General features: G+C 32.6%; 1 protein-coding gene, 1 long non-coding RNA gene and 1 pseudogene across 2 annotated transcripts; 1 reads left to right on the top strand and 2 right to left on the bottom strand.

Annotated features, from left to right (window-relative positions):
* Positions 1–3,379: 3,379 nt before the first annotated feature.
* LOC129896475 (elongation of fatty acids protein 3-like) lies at positions 3,380–4,840 on the top strand. The gene has a single exon (XM_055972394.1). The coding sequence runs from the start codon at positions 3,746–3,748 to the stop codon at positions 4,622–4,624; it is 879 nt and encodes a 292-aa protein (XP_055828369.1). The 5' UTR covers positions 3,380–3,745; the 3' UTR covers positions 4,625–4,840.
* Positions 4,841–11,428: 6,588 nt separating this feature from the next.
* Positions 11,429–13,012, bottom strand: LOC129894837 (uncharacterized; annotated as a pseudogene).
* Positions 13,013–13,031: 19 nt separating this feature from the next.
* Positions 13,032–13,555, bottom strand: LOC129894045 (uncharacterized). The gene is made up of 3 exons (XR_008767609.1): positions 13,481–13,555; positions 13,271–13,381; positions 13,032–13,195 (listed from the first exon to the last, which is right to left on the bottom strand). It is a non-coding gene; the product is annotated as an uncharacterized LOC129894045 (long non-coding RNA).
* Positions 13,556–18,012: the final 4,457 nt, after the last annotated feature.

Raw genomic sequence — 18,012 nt, 5'->3', positions numbered from 1 at the left:
TTTAAAATACGGAAAAAGGAATTAAAATGCATTCGAATTATTGTAAATGGTACAAAAATAAACTCATCTATCTATTGGGCCTAAAATGCCTTTGACATCCACCTTTAGGTCCAAAAATGACATTTTTTTAACGGAAAAGGGCATTTTAGGCCCAATAGATGGATGATGGACATTTTTGTACCATTTTCAATAGTTCGAGGGCATTTTAGGCCCTTTTAACAGAATTTTAATTAAATAATTTGAATAATTTTTTTAAACACGTGGCGGTCATCTATTGGTTACAATTTAATTATTTAAAATTAATTATATCTAAATTTATTTAACAGAATATTAATTAAATAATTTAAATAATTTTTTTAAATACGTGGTGGTCTTCTATTGGTTACAATTTAATTATTTAAAATTAATTATATATCAAAATTTATTTAAAAAAATTTTAATTAAATAATTTGAATAATTTTTTTAAACACGTGGCAATCATCTATTGGTTACAATTTAATTATTTAAAATTAATTATTAATCAAAATTTATTTAACAGAATTTTAGTTATGGAAAAGGACCTAAAATGCCCTCGAACTATTAGAAATGGTACAAAAATTCCCCTCATCCATCTATTGAGCATAAAATGCCTTTTTTCGTTAAATAAAATGACATTTTTGAACCTAAAGGTGGATGCCAAGGACATTTTAGGCTTAATAGATGGATGAGGGGCATTTTTGTATCATTTTCAATTGTTCGAGGGCATTTTAGGCCCCTTTCCGTCTAAAATATTGTGTTATAATTTTAAAATAATGTATTATCTTGTTCATTATAAAATAATAATTTTGTAACAAATTAATGGATATTCTTGATAGTTTTAAGAACTTATATGTATAAGTCATATTTTATAGTTTTAATCCAACTTTCACCCCAATTTGATTTTTCAAAAATATTTGAAAATCTATAGTTAAACTCTACCTTAATAACTTGTGCGGGAGGATCCATATATGAGTGGAAAAATCAGGTTCAGCTAAATCCACTGTTAAATGCTCTCTCTATCACGGGATTTAAGCTTCTATTAGGAAAAACAACCTAGCTAAGCAAATATACCTATTATATATAGATAACTTAGCAATACTTTATTATAAATTATTATCTTATTGAATTACTTAATTATAATAAATTTACACACTTTCATATACACATGAGCATAAATAAATAAATAAATATCCTCTATCACATTCAAAGGGAAAATGAAATATATATGAAGCTAATTAGACTAGAGTAATTTACCCACTTTAATATTAATCTGAATATAAATAAGTAATTACCTTCACCAAAGTCAAATGGAAATGGAAAATATATGAAAAAATTACCTAATTACACTCATTTATTTATCATATTTTTCATTATTTCTATCTATTTCAAAAACTTTCAAAAATTCCTTCTTTTCATCCGGATACATTAATTCAGTAATTTGGATACATTAATTCTGATTCATAAATTATCTCTATATTCAATGTATCATACTTTAAATGTTACCCGCCGATACATAAAATCCTAATTAATGTATCTGGATTACTAAATTAATGTATTTAAATTATCATATTTTAAAGAAATTTTTATAAATTAAAAAAAATAGAAAAAAATAATAATTAAGCCTCTATATTATGTGATTCCTAAAAAAATTGAAGAAATTAGAGCACAATTGTTATGTCAATACGCGTCCGGCTTCATCATATTTAATGTCATTTCAACTTAGGACATGATTTGTAATTTAACAGATAATAGGTGGGTTTTTTTTTTTTTTTTGGAGTTATTGATAGGGTTTGAATAGCAAAATAGAGAAGACAATCCTCTTAAGCAAGCTAATCTTGCAAAATATTTCAAAAATTATAATACCATCAAAAATTTCATTTAATGATCAAAAACTAACATGTTGAAACTGAAATTGTTAAAAATTGAATCGAAATTAATAATTTAAATCGAAGAAAAGTTAGTGATTCATCTATAATGAATTATTGATTTATCTGTTTTGATAATGATTTTGATTTTTTTATATGGGGTTATCGATTCTTAATGGTTCAATTTTTTTTTCTTAATGGGTTAATTATACCATTCGGTATATAAAGTTTTTGACTTAGAGTTTAATTTCGTATTTTTATTTCTGATTGTCTCGAACTCTAGATTATTCTGCAAGGTGTCAGTGTTTGTTTTTGAGCAATATACAATCTTTCAACTCATGTGCATGCTTCTTTTGGTTTGTCATCTTGTTTCTAAGTGATTGTTAATATTTTTTGTATCAAATCTAAATGATTGAACTGATAACGATTAATAACCAATAAGTTGATATCTAAGTGGTTCTATAACAATTTAACATGTGTATAAATCAATAATCGATAAATAAAACTAATAAATTTAAATATGAATCGAACCGCTCGATATACCACCCTAGTTGAAACTAACCTTTGTAATATATAGAAAGAAAAAATAGAGAGATAGAAACTATTTATTTCAAATAGAATTAAGGGTAAAAAACACACCTAAATTATTTTATTTTATTGAATTTTACATCTGAACTATTGAGAGTGTGAGTTTCCTACTTGAACTATCACCCGATGGTTAGCGAAACACACCTAGACGTTAACTAAACCAAATATTTGTGTAGAAATGCTTCTAGGCGTATTTGTCCGTAAAATTTTCATCCACCTAGCATATATAAAGACTCTATTTACTGATACATTATTTTTTTTAATTGACTTCTTTAAAATCCTAAACACTCCACTTTTGAGTTGGAGATAGTGATGCCACAATAGAGACGAGACCATGACTAAGAAGGTGGAGAAAAAATGGTGGATGTCACAGTTGAAATATATTAATTTATACAGTGATAGTTTTAACTTTAGGAGTCGTTTGATATAAGGTATAAGAAATAATAATTGCAGGATAAAATGTAGCATTATTTTATCATGTGTTTGGTTAGATGTATTAGATAATCATGAGATTATTTATTCCACCATTGATACCTTATTAATTAGATAAGTTATTCCATATAAATAGTGGAATAACTTACCTTGGGATAGTTAATCCCAAGATAACTTACTCCCAACCAAACGATCGCTTAATCTTAACTTATAATCTAATATTAATTTATTTAAATTTTCTACAGTAAAATTATTTTTCCACATGAAGTGCAACGTGACAGAATTTTTTTAAATAAAAGAGAGAGTGTACACAGATCATCAGATATAAATAAAGGTGTGTTTCGCTAATTTTTGAATGATAGTTCACATATGAAACTCAAAAACTTGAGATAATTTAGATTTATTTTCAAATTTAAATATATTTTCATTTTCCTCGTCTCAACATACCATAATGTTTTTTTTTTTAGATAAAAAGAAATATTCCTCCTTTGTCATTCCTATATTTTGTCCTCACTAGTCTTGAAGGTTGCAATACATGGTATCCCTGGTTCATATATATATGGGAGTTCGGTAAAGGAGCAGAGGTGCAGAAAGCTGTTGGGTTTCTCTCATTCACCGTCCTCCCAATTTTGACCTTTTGTTCCCACTATCTATATCTCATCATCCATATTTCAATTCTATACGTATAGTATTAATTATAATAATACAAGGAAAAAAAAAAGAAAGGAAAATACTGATCTTCGCCGGCGTAACTCCGGTACCGGCAACGGTTGCAGCAGAGAAGATATTTTTTTCTGTTGATCAACAAGATCTTCAATTTTCTCCATCTGCCTGAAACCACGATGATTCAAACCCTACGTTATTACCTCTCTGAACATCCTTCAATCGTCGGATTCAGATGGACTGATAGCCAATCATGGGGAAACACGTGGGTTTTCTTGTTCATCTCGATATTAGCATACATCATGTTATCAGTTTTCCTTCATCTATTCCTCCTCCTCCTCTTCCGTCACCGTCGTCCGCTTCCTCTTGGTCCAATCCCGGCCGTTCACTCCCTTTCCATGGCGTTAATCTCCTTCACCATATTCGCCGGAATCCTCCTCTCCGCCGCCGCAGAGATTCGTGACACCCGTTGGTTCTGGCGGCGGTATAAAACGACGCCGTTTCAGTGGCTCCTCTGTTTTCCTCTCGGTACACGTCCTTCGGGTCGGGTTTTCTTCTGGTCATACATTTTCTACCTCTCCCGTTTTCTTCATACTTTCCGCACCTTTTTCACAATCATACGACGTCGTAAACTCTCGTTTTACCAACTGTTCAATCACTCAATCCTCATATTTATGTCATTTCTATGGCTTGAATTCTCACAATCCTTACAAGTTCTTGCTATAATTTTGACAACATCAATTTACTCTGTGGTTTATGGTTACAGATTTTGGACTGCTGTAGGATTACCCAGTAAGTGTTTTCACTTTGTGAATCACTGTCAAATTGTGTTGTTGGGTTGTAATGTAATTTGCCATGTTGGAGTACTTTTGCTGCATTTCTTAAGAGGTGGGTGTAATGGAATTGGTGCTTGGGTTCTCAATTCAGTACTCAATGGTGCTATTCTCTTCTTTTTCCTTAATTTCTATGTCAAATTGCATTTGGAGAAGAGAAAAATTAGTGCTGCTGGTAAAGAAACTCAAACTTTGGTGGACTCTCTTAAAGACAAGGATAATTGAGGTCTTCTGCTCTGGTCTGTTAGGCTGAGTTGGGCGGATTCTTTATTTTTATGTTGTATTCTTGACATTTTTGAAGAGTCCGATTAATATATATATATAGTACTAGGAATATTCTTCCAGCCTTCTCATATATATATTTCTTGAGATTTTGTAAATGAAAATGTATAAACTGTGTATTTTTGTTGAGATGTAAGAATAAGCATACATGTTTATTGAGTGTGTGTATATATATATATTCACAACTTATTAATTTGATGTTTATTAGAAGTGATGAATAGTTCTTTTTAAAGCTAGTCTTTTGTTCGATTTTCTGATAATTCAAATAAGAGAAGCATCCGGACACATATTTCGTAAAATGGTTCATATATATTTTTTGTTTCATTATTATGTGTAAATGCGGCTATTCTATTTGTAGAGATAGAATGGAGGGGTTCATGTAATCCTTGTTTATATGAAGATGAGTTCGTTTTGTTGCTCATGGCGTTTCCTCATGCTGCTAATTTCAATAATTTTGAGTTCAAATTAATATATTAATTTAATTTTTACTTAGACATTCTAACTATCAATCATTTTGGGATCATATATGCAAAGTGGTTAACGTTTGTGACATAAGATAATATTTTAGAGTTTTATATAATTTAGAATGAACAGCCAATAATTAAGTGATGAGTACTGCTATAGTGAATCATGATGACAAAAAAGGGTGCCTGACTTGGTCAATTTGGTAGTTGCTGAGTACTTTCATTGGTGCTCTAGTATGTTGACCTAATAACATGGGCTAAGACTTTTGTACATCGTTACTCAAAGAATAGGTTGCTGGATTTTGTTGTATAGGACAAATTAATAGCTTGTTTGGGCCAAAAATATCTACTTCTTTTTTAAAATAAATAAATAATTACTTAAAAGAATTGAGATATTTGATAATGCTTCTAAAAAAAAATAGTACTCCTCTTTTGAATACTAACAAAGCAGTGGTTCTTTAGAAACTTAAAAAAGTTTTTTCAAAATCACTTTTGAATAGTAGCCAAACACAAATTTTGCTCTAATATCGATAAAAGTGCATTTTAAATTGATAATCCAAATGAAAAAAAGACTATTTTCTAAAAGTATTTTCCTCGGAAAATATTTTTCAAAATAAGTATTAAAGCTGATCATGTTAGGTCTCTTGTAAGATTGAATTCTTTCCCAATATTTGTTAGGGTTAGTTGCACGAGGAATCATCATTGATTAGTTGAGTGAAAATCATGAAAGTACAGGATTTTTTTTTAAAAACAACTACTGGAGCTAAAAGCTCAATTTTATTTAGTGAAAATTGCACGGAATGACAAATATTATTAGTTTGTTATTTTATATGAGTATAGTTTTATTTTATTATTACTTGTGATATATTTTGCTGAGATTTGCTATAATTCGTTTATATATTTCGCTATATAATTCATGTATAATGTTTGTATAATTCGCTATATAATTTGCAGTGTTTGTATATTTCGGTATATAAATAATTCGTGGGTATAGTGTTTGTAAAATTCGCTGTATAATTCGCTATACAATTCACAGTTTTTATATAACGTTTGTATTATTCGCTATACAATTCGCAGTGTTTGTATATTTTGGTATACAAATAATTCGCTGGTATAACGTTTGTATAATTCGCTATAAATTTCACAATTTTTGTATAGTGTTTGTATAATTCGCTATACAATTCACAATATTTGTATGTTTCGGTATACAATTCGTGTACAATGTTTATATAATGACAAACAGAAATTTATCATTATAAGTAATTAAAAAAACTATACCCATATGGAGTTATTATGCTTAAAAGATTTGCCATATATGACATTTTTCCTTTCATTTAACCCATTAAATTGGTACAAAATGGGCCAAATGAACCCCAAAAAAGCAAAAAAAGAAGTAAACTTTACCTAAATCCCATAATGGAAAAGTTTAATTACTATACATCCCTCATTGTATCAAAATTACCCGATATCCCCTTTTTTTCAACTTTTCTGATACATTTGATTTGTATCTGATACATCAATTATCTAATGAGTAATTAATGAAGATCATCTATTTATGGATAGTATCTTAATATAAGGGATGATTGGTTCTTTAAATCAATTATTGATCTAATTAATAGAATTAATTTGGTTAAAAAAAGAACGGTTGTGTAGTTGAAGATTTAAGCCAAAAAAAATAGAGCATAAATTCAAACCAACTTCGATTTCAATTTTTTTTCAGTTTGGGTGATACATAAGTTATGTATCTGATACATCAATTGTTAAAAAAATCAATTGTTATGTCCATGAAGATTCAAGTCAAAAAACAGAGCGTCGTCTCGAATGGAAAAAACAGAGCATCAATTCATACCGAAGTTGATTTCAATTATTTTTCCACTTTTGCTGATACATAAGTTATGTATCTGATACATAAATTTAGCTATAGAATAGTTAATGCACATAAGCTATTTATGGATAAAAGATTGGCTCTTTATATCAATTACTGATCTATTAAAGAAGGCGACAATTATGTACATGAATTTTGAAGCCAAAAGTCAGAGCATCGACTCCAAGGAAAACAACAGAGCATCAATTCAAAGCAAACTTCGCGTTTCATCAATTAATCGATATGAATATCCCGATACTACTGAGACATTCTGGAGTTTGGCAATCCGATATTACTTATGAACAATACAAAAGTGATGGAATCGTTGTCGGTGACAATGTATCTTACTCAAATCTAAAAGCAACAATCGCTGCTGAATTGAGTGTGGATGAATCAGAGAAAAAAATTGAAATCCGATACATAATTAAAGGTAACTCATCGCCAATATATATTCGTAATGATATGAGTGTTAATCTTTACATAGAGTTGAAGAAGAAAGAGCCTGGTTTCGTGAATTATCCCCTGTGCATATCAAGCTTTGATATAAAAAGATGTGAGATAAAATCATTCGACAGTACATCTGGAGCAATCGTTTGTGCCGAATCAAATGCGAATGAGTCCCAAATTTTTGGTTTAGAAGAATCTGGTAATGTTGCAAATTGTTATATAGCAGAATTGGAGTTGACGAACTACATAGATGATACAAATGGTGCGGAAGTGAAGGAGAATCAATTCTATAAGGATAAAGCAACTCTAGTTGATGTAATGGCCAAATACAAAATCAATAATGAATTTAATTTCAAGGTTAAAAGATCCGACAGTAAAATGTATGCGCATATTCTGCATTTGGAAATTTTGATGTTGGATAGTATCCAACAGTATGTATCAGATACATATTAATGTGTGTATCTGATACATTCTTAAAATAAAATAATTTTTCCTGTCATGATACATCAAAACTCTATTTCTGTAACTCAGTTAAAAAATGATAATAATGCTGTCAGTATGTATCAGATTCATAATACTCTATGTATCAGATGTTTTTTTTAATAATACATACAAAGAAGCATGTATCAAGTACATGGGTTGACACACTTCCTATCAGTATGTCACTGTATTTGTTGATATTATAAATGAAAAAATATTGGTATGATACATGTCATTTTTTTTATACAAATGCAGTTATGTGTTAGTATGCCTTTCAGATGGCTGTTGTTGGAGAATGAAAGCTTCATGTTGGAAAAAATCTGATATATTCAAAGTTAGATATTTCAATAGTGAACATTCATGTGCACTGAGAGATAAGATTTTCAACAAAGTTCATGCTACAAAGGCTTTTGTTGGTGCATTCACAGCCCCTAAATTGGTTAATCATAAGAGAATTGTCACCCCTAATGATATACGAGAGGATATTAAATCAGCGTATGGAATTGATATTACCTATCAACAGGCATGGCGTTCAAAAGAACATGCTTTGGAGATGTTAAGGGGAAAACCTGCTGATGGATATAGACAGCTGCCTGTATACATACATATTCTAAAAACCGTATATCCAAATTCGTACATAAGTATGCACAAGTCATCAACTGATGAGTTCATGTATTTGTTCATAGCGTTAAGGCCCTTGATGAGGGGGTTTCAGTTTTATCGACCAGTAGTTGTTGTTGACGGTGCACATCTTGATGGACCTTATAAAGGGACGTTTGTATCAGCTAGCACACTTGATGGGGCAGGTATTACTTTCTTATACTGTTTCTTATTGAATAACAGTGTGTCATCTCATTTTTCACGTTTGTTGTGATTCTGATGAATTCTAATAACTATTGTATCGCTATTATTGATTTATTAGGTTGCATATTGCCGTTGGCGTATGGTATTGTTGATACGGAAAATGATTCATCATGGACGTAGATTTTTTAGAATTTCAAGAATGCATTTGGAGAGAGGGACAATATGTGTGTTGTATCAGATAGGAACGAAAGCATAATCAAGAGTGTAAGCATGGTATTTCCCAATGTTCCTCATTTTGCATGCATATGGCATATATGGAAAAATGTGTGTACTAAATACAGAAGGAGCAAAGCTGTACTAAGTGACATCTTCTATTCAATGGCCAAGGCATACCGAAAAGATGAAGTCGATAAATTAATGGCCAAAGTTGAAAGAATCGATCAACGGGTGGCACAATATTTAAAACATGCAGGATACAAAAAGTGGTCAAGGGTTCATGCTACTATCAACAGGGGTAGAATAATGACTTCTAACATCGCAGAATGTATCAATAGATGTCTTGTTGAAGCACGAGAGCTGCCTATGATTGACTTTTTGGAGCAAACGAGAATGTTATTTGGTTCTTGGAACTGCAAAAATAGGGAAATAACATCTTATACAAAACATACTGTGGGTAAAAAATTCGAAGATATCCTAGTTTCAAACACGATCAAGTGTTCGAGAATGAAGTACACGATACATACTTTCTGACACATATATACTGATACATCAGTTCTGGTACATGATACATACTTTCTGATACATACTTTCTGATACATATATATTGTTACATCAGTTTTGATACATCATTTCTGTAATTGATACATACTTTCTGATACATATATGTGAAATTTATTTCTTGGTGGCTGATGATTCATCAGTTATGTATAACTTGTGCTAATTAAATAATGAAACTTAAATTATGATACATAAGTTCTACATTTGATACATAAGTTCTGATACATATATGTAAAGATTATTTTCCTTCAGGCTGATGATTAATCAGTTATGCATAACATGTTCTAAATATATACTGATACATCAGTGTAGATACATTAGTTGTGTAGATGATACATAAGTACTAATAGATATATGTGAAGTTTATTTATATCAGTTTGTTGCTTCATCATTTAGGTATAGCCTGTGCTCATTATACACTGATATATCAATTCGGATACATCAAATGTGTAGTTGATACATAAGTACTGACACATATAAACATAACATGTTTAAAATACATACTGATACATCAGTTCTGATACATCATTTCTGTAATTGATACATGCTTTCTGATACATATATGTGAAATTTATTTCTTGCTGGCTGTTGATTCATCTGTTATGTATATCCTGTGATAATTATTACCCTTTTACATCAGTTCTGATACATAGTTGTGTATGTGAGGAAGCAGTACTGATACATATATTTGAAATATAATTCTTGCAGGTTGTTGCTTCATCAGAGTATCTTTATTCTGTTTACGAATTAGGTATAAGATACATTGTGTGTATAGAGAGAAAAACATGCACTTGTGGTAGATTTCAACTAGACGAGATACCATGTCCATATACAATTGCAGTGTTGAAGAGCAAAAACATTACTGACCTGCACCCATATTGTTCTGATTACTACAAACTAGAGGCGTTGGCAAATACTTATGAATTACCAATGATTCCAATGCCAGATAAGAAAGACTGGACTGCTCCGAAGGAAATTTTGGAAGAATTTGTCTTGCCGCCAATATACAAAAGGATGCCAGGAAGACCAAAGAAAGGGAGAAAAAAGTTCGCTAGTGAGAAGATAACAAGTAGCACAAATTCTTGTGGACGTTGTGGCCACGAAGGCCACAACAGAAAGACTTGTAATTTCATTCCTAAATAGATATGATGTTTGTGGTATCTCGATATACATTCTATTTGAATCATATAATAACATCTATTATTATATTTTATATTTGAGTTTGACACGTGACATAAATATAAAAATCTTTTTTCAGTTGATATGTATCAAGATTAGAACATTTTATTGCTATAATTTTTTTAAAAATAATATACAGGACGTCCATCGGTTCGCCTTGACTTGGATTAATGAAATCTCACATGGTTTATTTTTTGGATCATTATTTTCCCAAACATAAACATTCTTGTCTTTTCGACAACCATAATTACACAAGAGTTGTGGGTGATACATAAGATCTTATTTGATATAGGTTGTAGATTATCATATGCAGTAAATCTTGATAAATGCGAATCTGATACATAAGCAAGATGTATCATATACGTTAAATCTTGAGACATAGAATTCTTATGCAAAAAATTAATGTATCGGAATCATTAAATATTGAGAAATGAGAATCTGATACATGTGCATGATGTATCATAATAAGTAAAACTTGATTCATGTATCAGAATTCACAAAATGTGACACTTATGAATATTATACTCAATACAAGTTTGATACAGTAGAATATAAAACATAAACTTTGATTTTATATTCGATTTTGACACCAGAGAAAAACATAGTAAATCTGATGTATGGAAATATTAAAACATATTAAATCTGATACATTACAGTTTATGTATTAGATACATTAAAAGAATCAGAATCACCTAAAATGTTTACTATCAAAAAAAAACTATTGGACATCAATCAGTTCTCCTTGGTTTGGAGAGATGTCTCTCCTAGGTTTCTTTGGATCATCGTTATCGCTAACATAACCATCAATGTCTTCTGACAACCATATCTCCATAAGAGTGCGGCATATCTTGAACGGAAGAATTCAGCGTTTAGTCCGGTATTTGGAATAGAAATTCCATCACTAAGATATTCAGCAAACATGGCCAGGAAAACTCCACAATCCCTGCAAAGAAAGGAATACACGAATTTAAAAAAAGTAAAATTGACATATGAATGATTTAGGTATACATAGACGATGTTAATACTCACAAGCTGTCACTTCCCTGTTGCGCAATTCCTTCAACATACTCAACTGCAAATGGGTGATGTGGTTCAAGCATGTTACCGGTTGATTTGTCCTTGTATGAATCAAGAGACGACCAATCAGTACGTTCGTTATTGTCAAAGAAACCACTGTCTTGCAGGTATGTTGGTAGCATTGCTGCTATCTTTTGGATCTCTTGGGAAGGGTTGCTACTTCTTCGTCTAGGCGATGAATCATACACACGTATCAACCTCTCTTTCAACACAACTACCGCAAGAACCCAATGAAAATCCCTGTCGCAGTTTACTGGAATGTATACCGCATTTACCAAATGCCAGGGCAAACCGGCTGGTATTGAGAAACCTCTTATTATGTTCTTCACGGATCTCTCGTGATGAGCTGTAACAGTGGCCCTTGCCATATCTTCTTGTGTAGAAATGTTAGGTAGAAGGTGATAGTAGCGTGTGTGTGCATATTCGATGTAAATTTTGAAAATGCAGTTTGTCGTTGTGTATCGATACTGATTGCTCAACTGCATCTTCGATTTCTTCCGAAGGTAGTAAAATATTACATCGATGTGCTGCACATTTTAAGAAAGTATTAGTTATATAACAACTAGCATCATATATCAGATTATGTATGTATCAGATACATTTATCTATATATGTATCAGATACATTAATATGTATGTATCAGGTAGTTAGTATGAGTTGTATCATATTATTTATGATGAAATTTTTACCTCATCGTTCTAGCATCTGTTCGGCTGTGACATTAGGTAGAACCAGTTCTTATCTTTAGGAAATGCCACAACAAAGTCCATTTTTTCAAAGCCGAATGAAGAGCACTTAGATCTGTAATGATCCTCCTTCGAATTCCTGAATGGAAGCTTGTAGTTTAATAACATAACAAATATAATACACGACTTGTATGGGTATAAGTTGAATATATCATACTTACTTGTTGCCATGTAATTTTAGAAGTCCTTTATCTATCCATTGAGAGTAGTCTGTGACAAGCTCGGATGGGGGATGATAGCATATACCAAAACCTTCAAAAGGGTGTGTCTGATGCATAACAACTGATAAATTTTCCTTTCCCTTTTCACTCGACCCAAAGTTTGAAAGATACGGCGACTGTAAGATCTTCGAAGGAATCCTGCCTCTTCGAAATGGTGTCTTCGCATCGTCAGACAATACATTGGCTTTTGATGGAAGAGTGGTTGGTAGCTGGCTATCACGTAATAGACATTCATCCTGAACTTGCTCATGACTAACAGATGTCAATGGCATGGCTGGTAATTGAAGTCCGTATATTAGAGCATCTATCACATCCAGAGTTTCGGTCGAAAATGGTGCTGAAGTATTGGATTCTGATGTGCTTGGTTTGATTTTTTCTTTTTCAATCTCCTCAACTTGCTCTTCTACTTTGTCAGTTTTATCATCGGCTACTCTTCCATCTTTCTTTCCAGTGTTCTACACGTAATGTATAACGTCATTAAAAAACTTAATAATGTTGACTTTATCTCAGTAATGTATCTGATACATTACCTGTAATGTATCAGAATCAGCAATAAGCTGATCAGTATCTGCTCTTTGTGGTTCCATTTGGTGTGCTGATACATCCTTCAATTGTGGTGTAAAATTTAATATTTTCGGTTCCTACAAATGTTAAAAAAAAATTACTTAATAAAAAACTGTGGATATCATACATTATCTTAAAAAACCAATTACTTAATAAAAAATGTGCAGATATCATACATCATCTGATACAATGTTATGTTGTGATACATCATCCACCTTTTGTATCTTGATGGATGGTTCATCTTCCTGTAAACATAATAAAATTTACTTATGATATATATGTACTAAATATCTAGATATATATATATATTTAAAGAGGTTGAGCTTATACAAAATATATATATAGAATCAAATTATTCATCAATTTGTTTATGATACATTACCTTTAATGTATCAGAATAAACTTGCTGATCAAATAATTCAGGAACATCTGCTGAAATGCTTTGTTCCAATATATTGTCCACCTGATTTATCATGGTGGATGGTTCAGGTCCCTGAAAACATAATAACATTTACATTTGATACATGACAATGAAAAGTATCCAGAAGTTTAAAAGCATAAATGTCACGCCCCGAGAGGGTACCCTAGGTGTGGCCGGCACTCAGAAACCATTTCTGACTTCTGAGAGAACCACTTGGTCTCATTTCTTATTTATTCATGAGCGGAAGACTTAAGAATACTAATGTGGGCTTGTCATAATCAAAGGAAAAATAGATAATTATTAGAAGAAGTAGTTTCTAAGGAGAACTACTCCGATTACATCATCAGACTCTGTCTATGAAGCCTCTAATACTCTTAGATGGTGCCAATGACATGTCCATGGCTACCTCAAAAGAAACATCACATTCAACAATAATAAAAGGATAAGGAGTTCCTTCGAATACAAGAAGGACTCACCAAATAGCTGAAAAGAAATGATCTTCAATGATGCGCCTGTTGAGGATCTCTAACACCTGTATCTGCATCATAAAACGATGCAGGTCGAATGACGTCAGTACGTGGAATGTACGAGTATGTAAAATGGCAGGAAGGTAAGGATAGATATCAAGATACTCCTCTCAATAAAACTCAGCTCAGAACTCAACATCATCTCAACATGAATATGTAATGCAAGTTTAAAATATAATAATAAAAATAATAGTAATAAGCAATGCTTACTCAGTTGGGAGTTTCTCTAACCGACAACCATCACTTATGAGCTAGCGATGATACAACGAAGCGATGTCGTTGCCACATCCATCCAATACCTTGCCAGGGTAAAGGACATCACCATCTTGGATCCATTCATCAAGGTCCTCTTTTTGGGACTTAAGAGGCATAGCCTCCATCCTACGCTGGCTACGTAGTTCTGGGGTTTGAGTCAATTAAACTCTTACCCAACTCGGTGCTCAATACTACTCCCAAAATATGTGCTCATATTAAACTCATCATCTAGTCTCATTGGACTTTAATTTAAATCATCAAACTCATCTCATTTCATGTTCATCAATCATTATACTTCCAAAAACATCATTTACATCTCATCAAAACATCTTGATCAAAATATCATTTTCTCAAATTCATTCAAATTCAACTCTTTTACTCTTTCAAAACTCAATAAAATACATATATAGTATTAATTCATATAACTCTCTTTTTATCAATAAAAATAATAAAAAGCCAACATCTTTACTCAAAACATATGTAAAAATATTCATGAACATCAAATCAATTAGAATAATGGGAAAGTAGCCATGAACAATAATTCCAATAATATGAGAGATAACAATAATAATAATATTAATGCATAAATATATCAAACTCAATAGAAGAAGAATTAATTCATCTAGAATTCAAGATTTGAATAAAACTCAACTATAACTCAATTATAATAAATTTAAATATTGGGCGCATGGACGAACTCAATCCAATGCTATGAAAGCCTTACATACCTTAAATCCGAAGGTTTACTCCGAATTGGAATACTCTTGGATCCCTAGCCTTTTCTTCTCGCCGGAGCGTTTTGTGTACTACCCGGAGTATAAGAATAACCGGAGTAGTATTTTTATACTACTAAAACTAAAACTATATTTGAGAAGAAGTATATAGAGAGAAGAAATGCTTAGGAAAGCTTGATGAATAAAATGAGGAAATAAGGTGGGTATTTATAGGTGGGAAAGAGGGACCTAACAATAAATAAAATAATTATAAAGAAAAATCTGAAAATTTAATGGAATATATTGATGTCATGGATGATGTTAAATGGAGGACAATTTATGTCATGCATGATGTCAAATGCATCTAGATGTTTCCATGGTAGGTAAGATGAGTTCTTTTTAACAGAATACTCATTTTCGAAGCTATGTTTGAATACGATAAATTCCTTATTAGGATTTGGTTTCTTCATAAGAATTGTAGATATGGAAGTCTAGTTTCATATCGTTCAAGAATTAACCAATTTGGAGCAACCTACAGTGAGATATGAATTTTCTTCTATCAACACTCAATTTCGTCACAGCACTATATCTTGCAAAGATTAATTTATTTGACCTACTTATACTCCGAATTTGAAGTTATGTTCTTCATGAAAGTTGTAGGTAAGGATGTTGTGATTACCCAGAAATTTGAATCACCTAATTTGGACCAACCTATGAAAAGTTATGCCCAAAATACAAAGGCTGTATTATTTTTGTCGAGAATTGAAATACCGACATACAACATTTTAGGGGTTGTTACAATATCTCCCCCTTGGGATCATTCGTCCTCGAATGAAGATGAAAATAGGAGACATAAAGAATGAATATCATCAATACATCAACTCCGATACTCAAATGGTTAATGACTCAAACTCAAGAATAAACATCGACTCAAAGGTAGAAGTAAGGAATATTACCTTGAATATCGTCATCAGAAGGCATAAATAGATGAGGATAGTTAGCCTTCATATCTTCTTCAGCTTCCCATGTAGCCTCTTCAACAAATTGATTTATCCATAGGACTTTGACAGATGCCACTTCCTTAGGTCTTAATTTGCGAACCTGACGATCAAGAATTTGAACTGGAATCTCTTCATAACTCAAACTCTCTTTCACCCCAATGCTCTCAGCTGGGACAACAAGTGAAGGATCTCCCAAACACTTCTTAAGCATAGAGATGTGAAACACGGGATGAATAGCAGCTAATTCTGGAGGCAACTCCAATTCATAGGCTACGTTACCTACCCTCCTCATAATCTGATAAGGACCAATGTAGCGGGGACTAAGCTTCCCTTTCTTTCCAAATCTCATCACACCCTTCATGGGTGAAACTTTCAAGTATACCCAATCGTACACTTCGAACTCTAAATCTCTTCTTCTAACATCAGTGTAGGATTTTTGGCGACTTTGAGCAGTCCTCAACCTCTCTTGTATGGTTTTCACCTTCTCCATAGCTTGGTGAACCAAGTCTGGTCCAATCAACTCAGCTTCACCAACTTCAAACCAACCAATTGGTGATCTACATCTCCTCCCATACAGAGCTTTATAAGGAGCCATTTGAATACTCGAATGGAAACTATTATTGTATGCAAACTCAATAAGAGGTAAATGATCATCCCAATTACCTTTGAAGTCAATGACACAGGCTCTTAACATATCCTCCAAAGTCTGTATCGTACGCTCTGCCTGGCCATCTGTTTGCGGATGAAAAGCAGTACTAAGGTTCACTCTTGAACCCAAGCCCTTCTGAAATGACTTCCAAAACTGAGCAGTAAATTGAGCTCCCCTATCAGAGATGATAGACAAAGGAACTCCATGCAGTCTAACAATCTCTCTAAGATATAGTTTGGCATAATCCTCTGCAGTGTTCGTAGTCTTAACCGGCAAGAAATGGGCCGATTTGGTCATCCTATCCACAATCACCCAAATAGAGTCATGTTGTTTGCGGGTTCGTGGTAAACCGGTAATGAAGTCCATATTGATCATTTCCCACTTCCATTCCGGTATCTCTATATTCTGAGCCACTCCACAAGGCCTTTGGTGCTCAACTTTAACTTGTTGGCAATTTGGGCACTTGGACACAAACTCTGCTATATCTCTCTTCATTCCACTCCACCAGTATACTTCTCTTAAGTCATGATACATCTTTGTTGAACCTGGATGGATGGAATACTTAGAATTATGGGCTTCTTTCATGATTCTCTCCCTAATACCATCAACACTTGGAACACATAATCTTTCTTGATATCTCAACACTCCATCTCCCCCTTTGGTAAAAGCCATTACCTTCTGCTTGTGAACCTCATCCTTCAGTTGAAGAAAAATAGGGTCCTGATCTTGCTTTTCTTTCACCTCTGCAACTAGAGATGATTCGGCTCCATTTCGTACTATTGTACCACCCTCACTAGAGTCAATAAGTTGAACTCCCAAACGCGCAAGTCTATGCACTTCCTTTGCCAACTCCTTCTTTTCCTCTTCCACATGAGTTGTACTTCCCATAGATAACCTGCTAAGAGCATCAGCAACTACATTTGCTTTACCTGGGTGGTAGAGAATGCTCATGTCATAATCCTTGAGCAACTCTAGCCATCTCCTTTGCCTCAAATTCATCTCCTTCTGGCTGAATACATACTGCAAGCTCTTATGGTGTGTGAACACATCCACATGTACACCATAAAGATAGTGACGCCAAATCTTAAGAGCAAATACCACAGCTGCCAACTCAAGGTCATGAGTGGGGTAGTTCCTCTCAT

The sequence above is a fragment of the Solanum dulcamara genome, chromosome 7 (assembly GCF_947179165.1).
Source record: "Solanum dulcamara chromosome 7, daSolDulc1.2, whole genome shotgun sequence".
In the NCBI taxonomy this organism is placed as follows: domain Eukaryota; kingdom Viridiplantae; phylum Streptophyta; class Magnoliopsida; order Solanales; family Solanaceae; genus Solanum; species Solanum dulcamara.
The sequence above is the reverse complement of the archived record's forward strand: the minus strand, read 5'-3'. Positions and strand labels throughout refer to the sequence as shown.

What these genes read in the sequence shown, in the direction of transcription:
- LOC129896475 (XM_055972394.1), top strand. Translation starts at nt 3,746, where the DNA reads ATGATTCAAACCCTACGTTATTACCTCTCTGAACATCCTTCAATCGTC.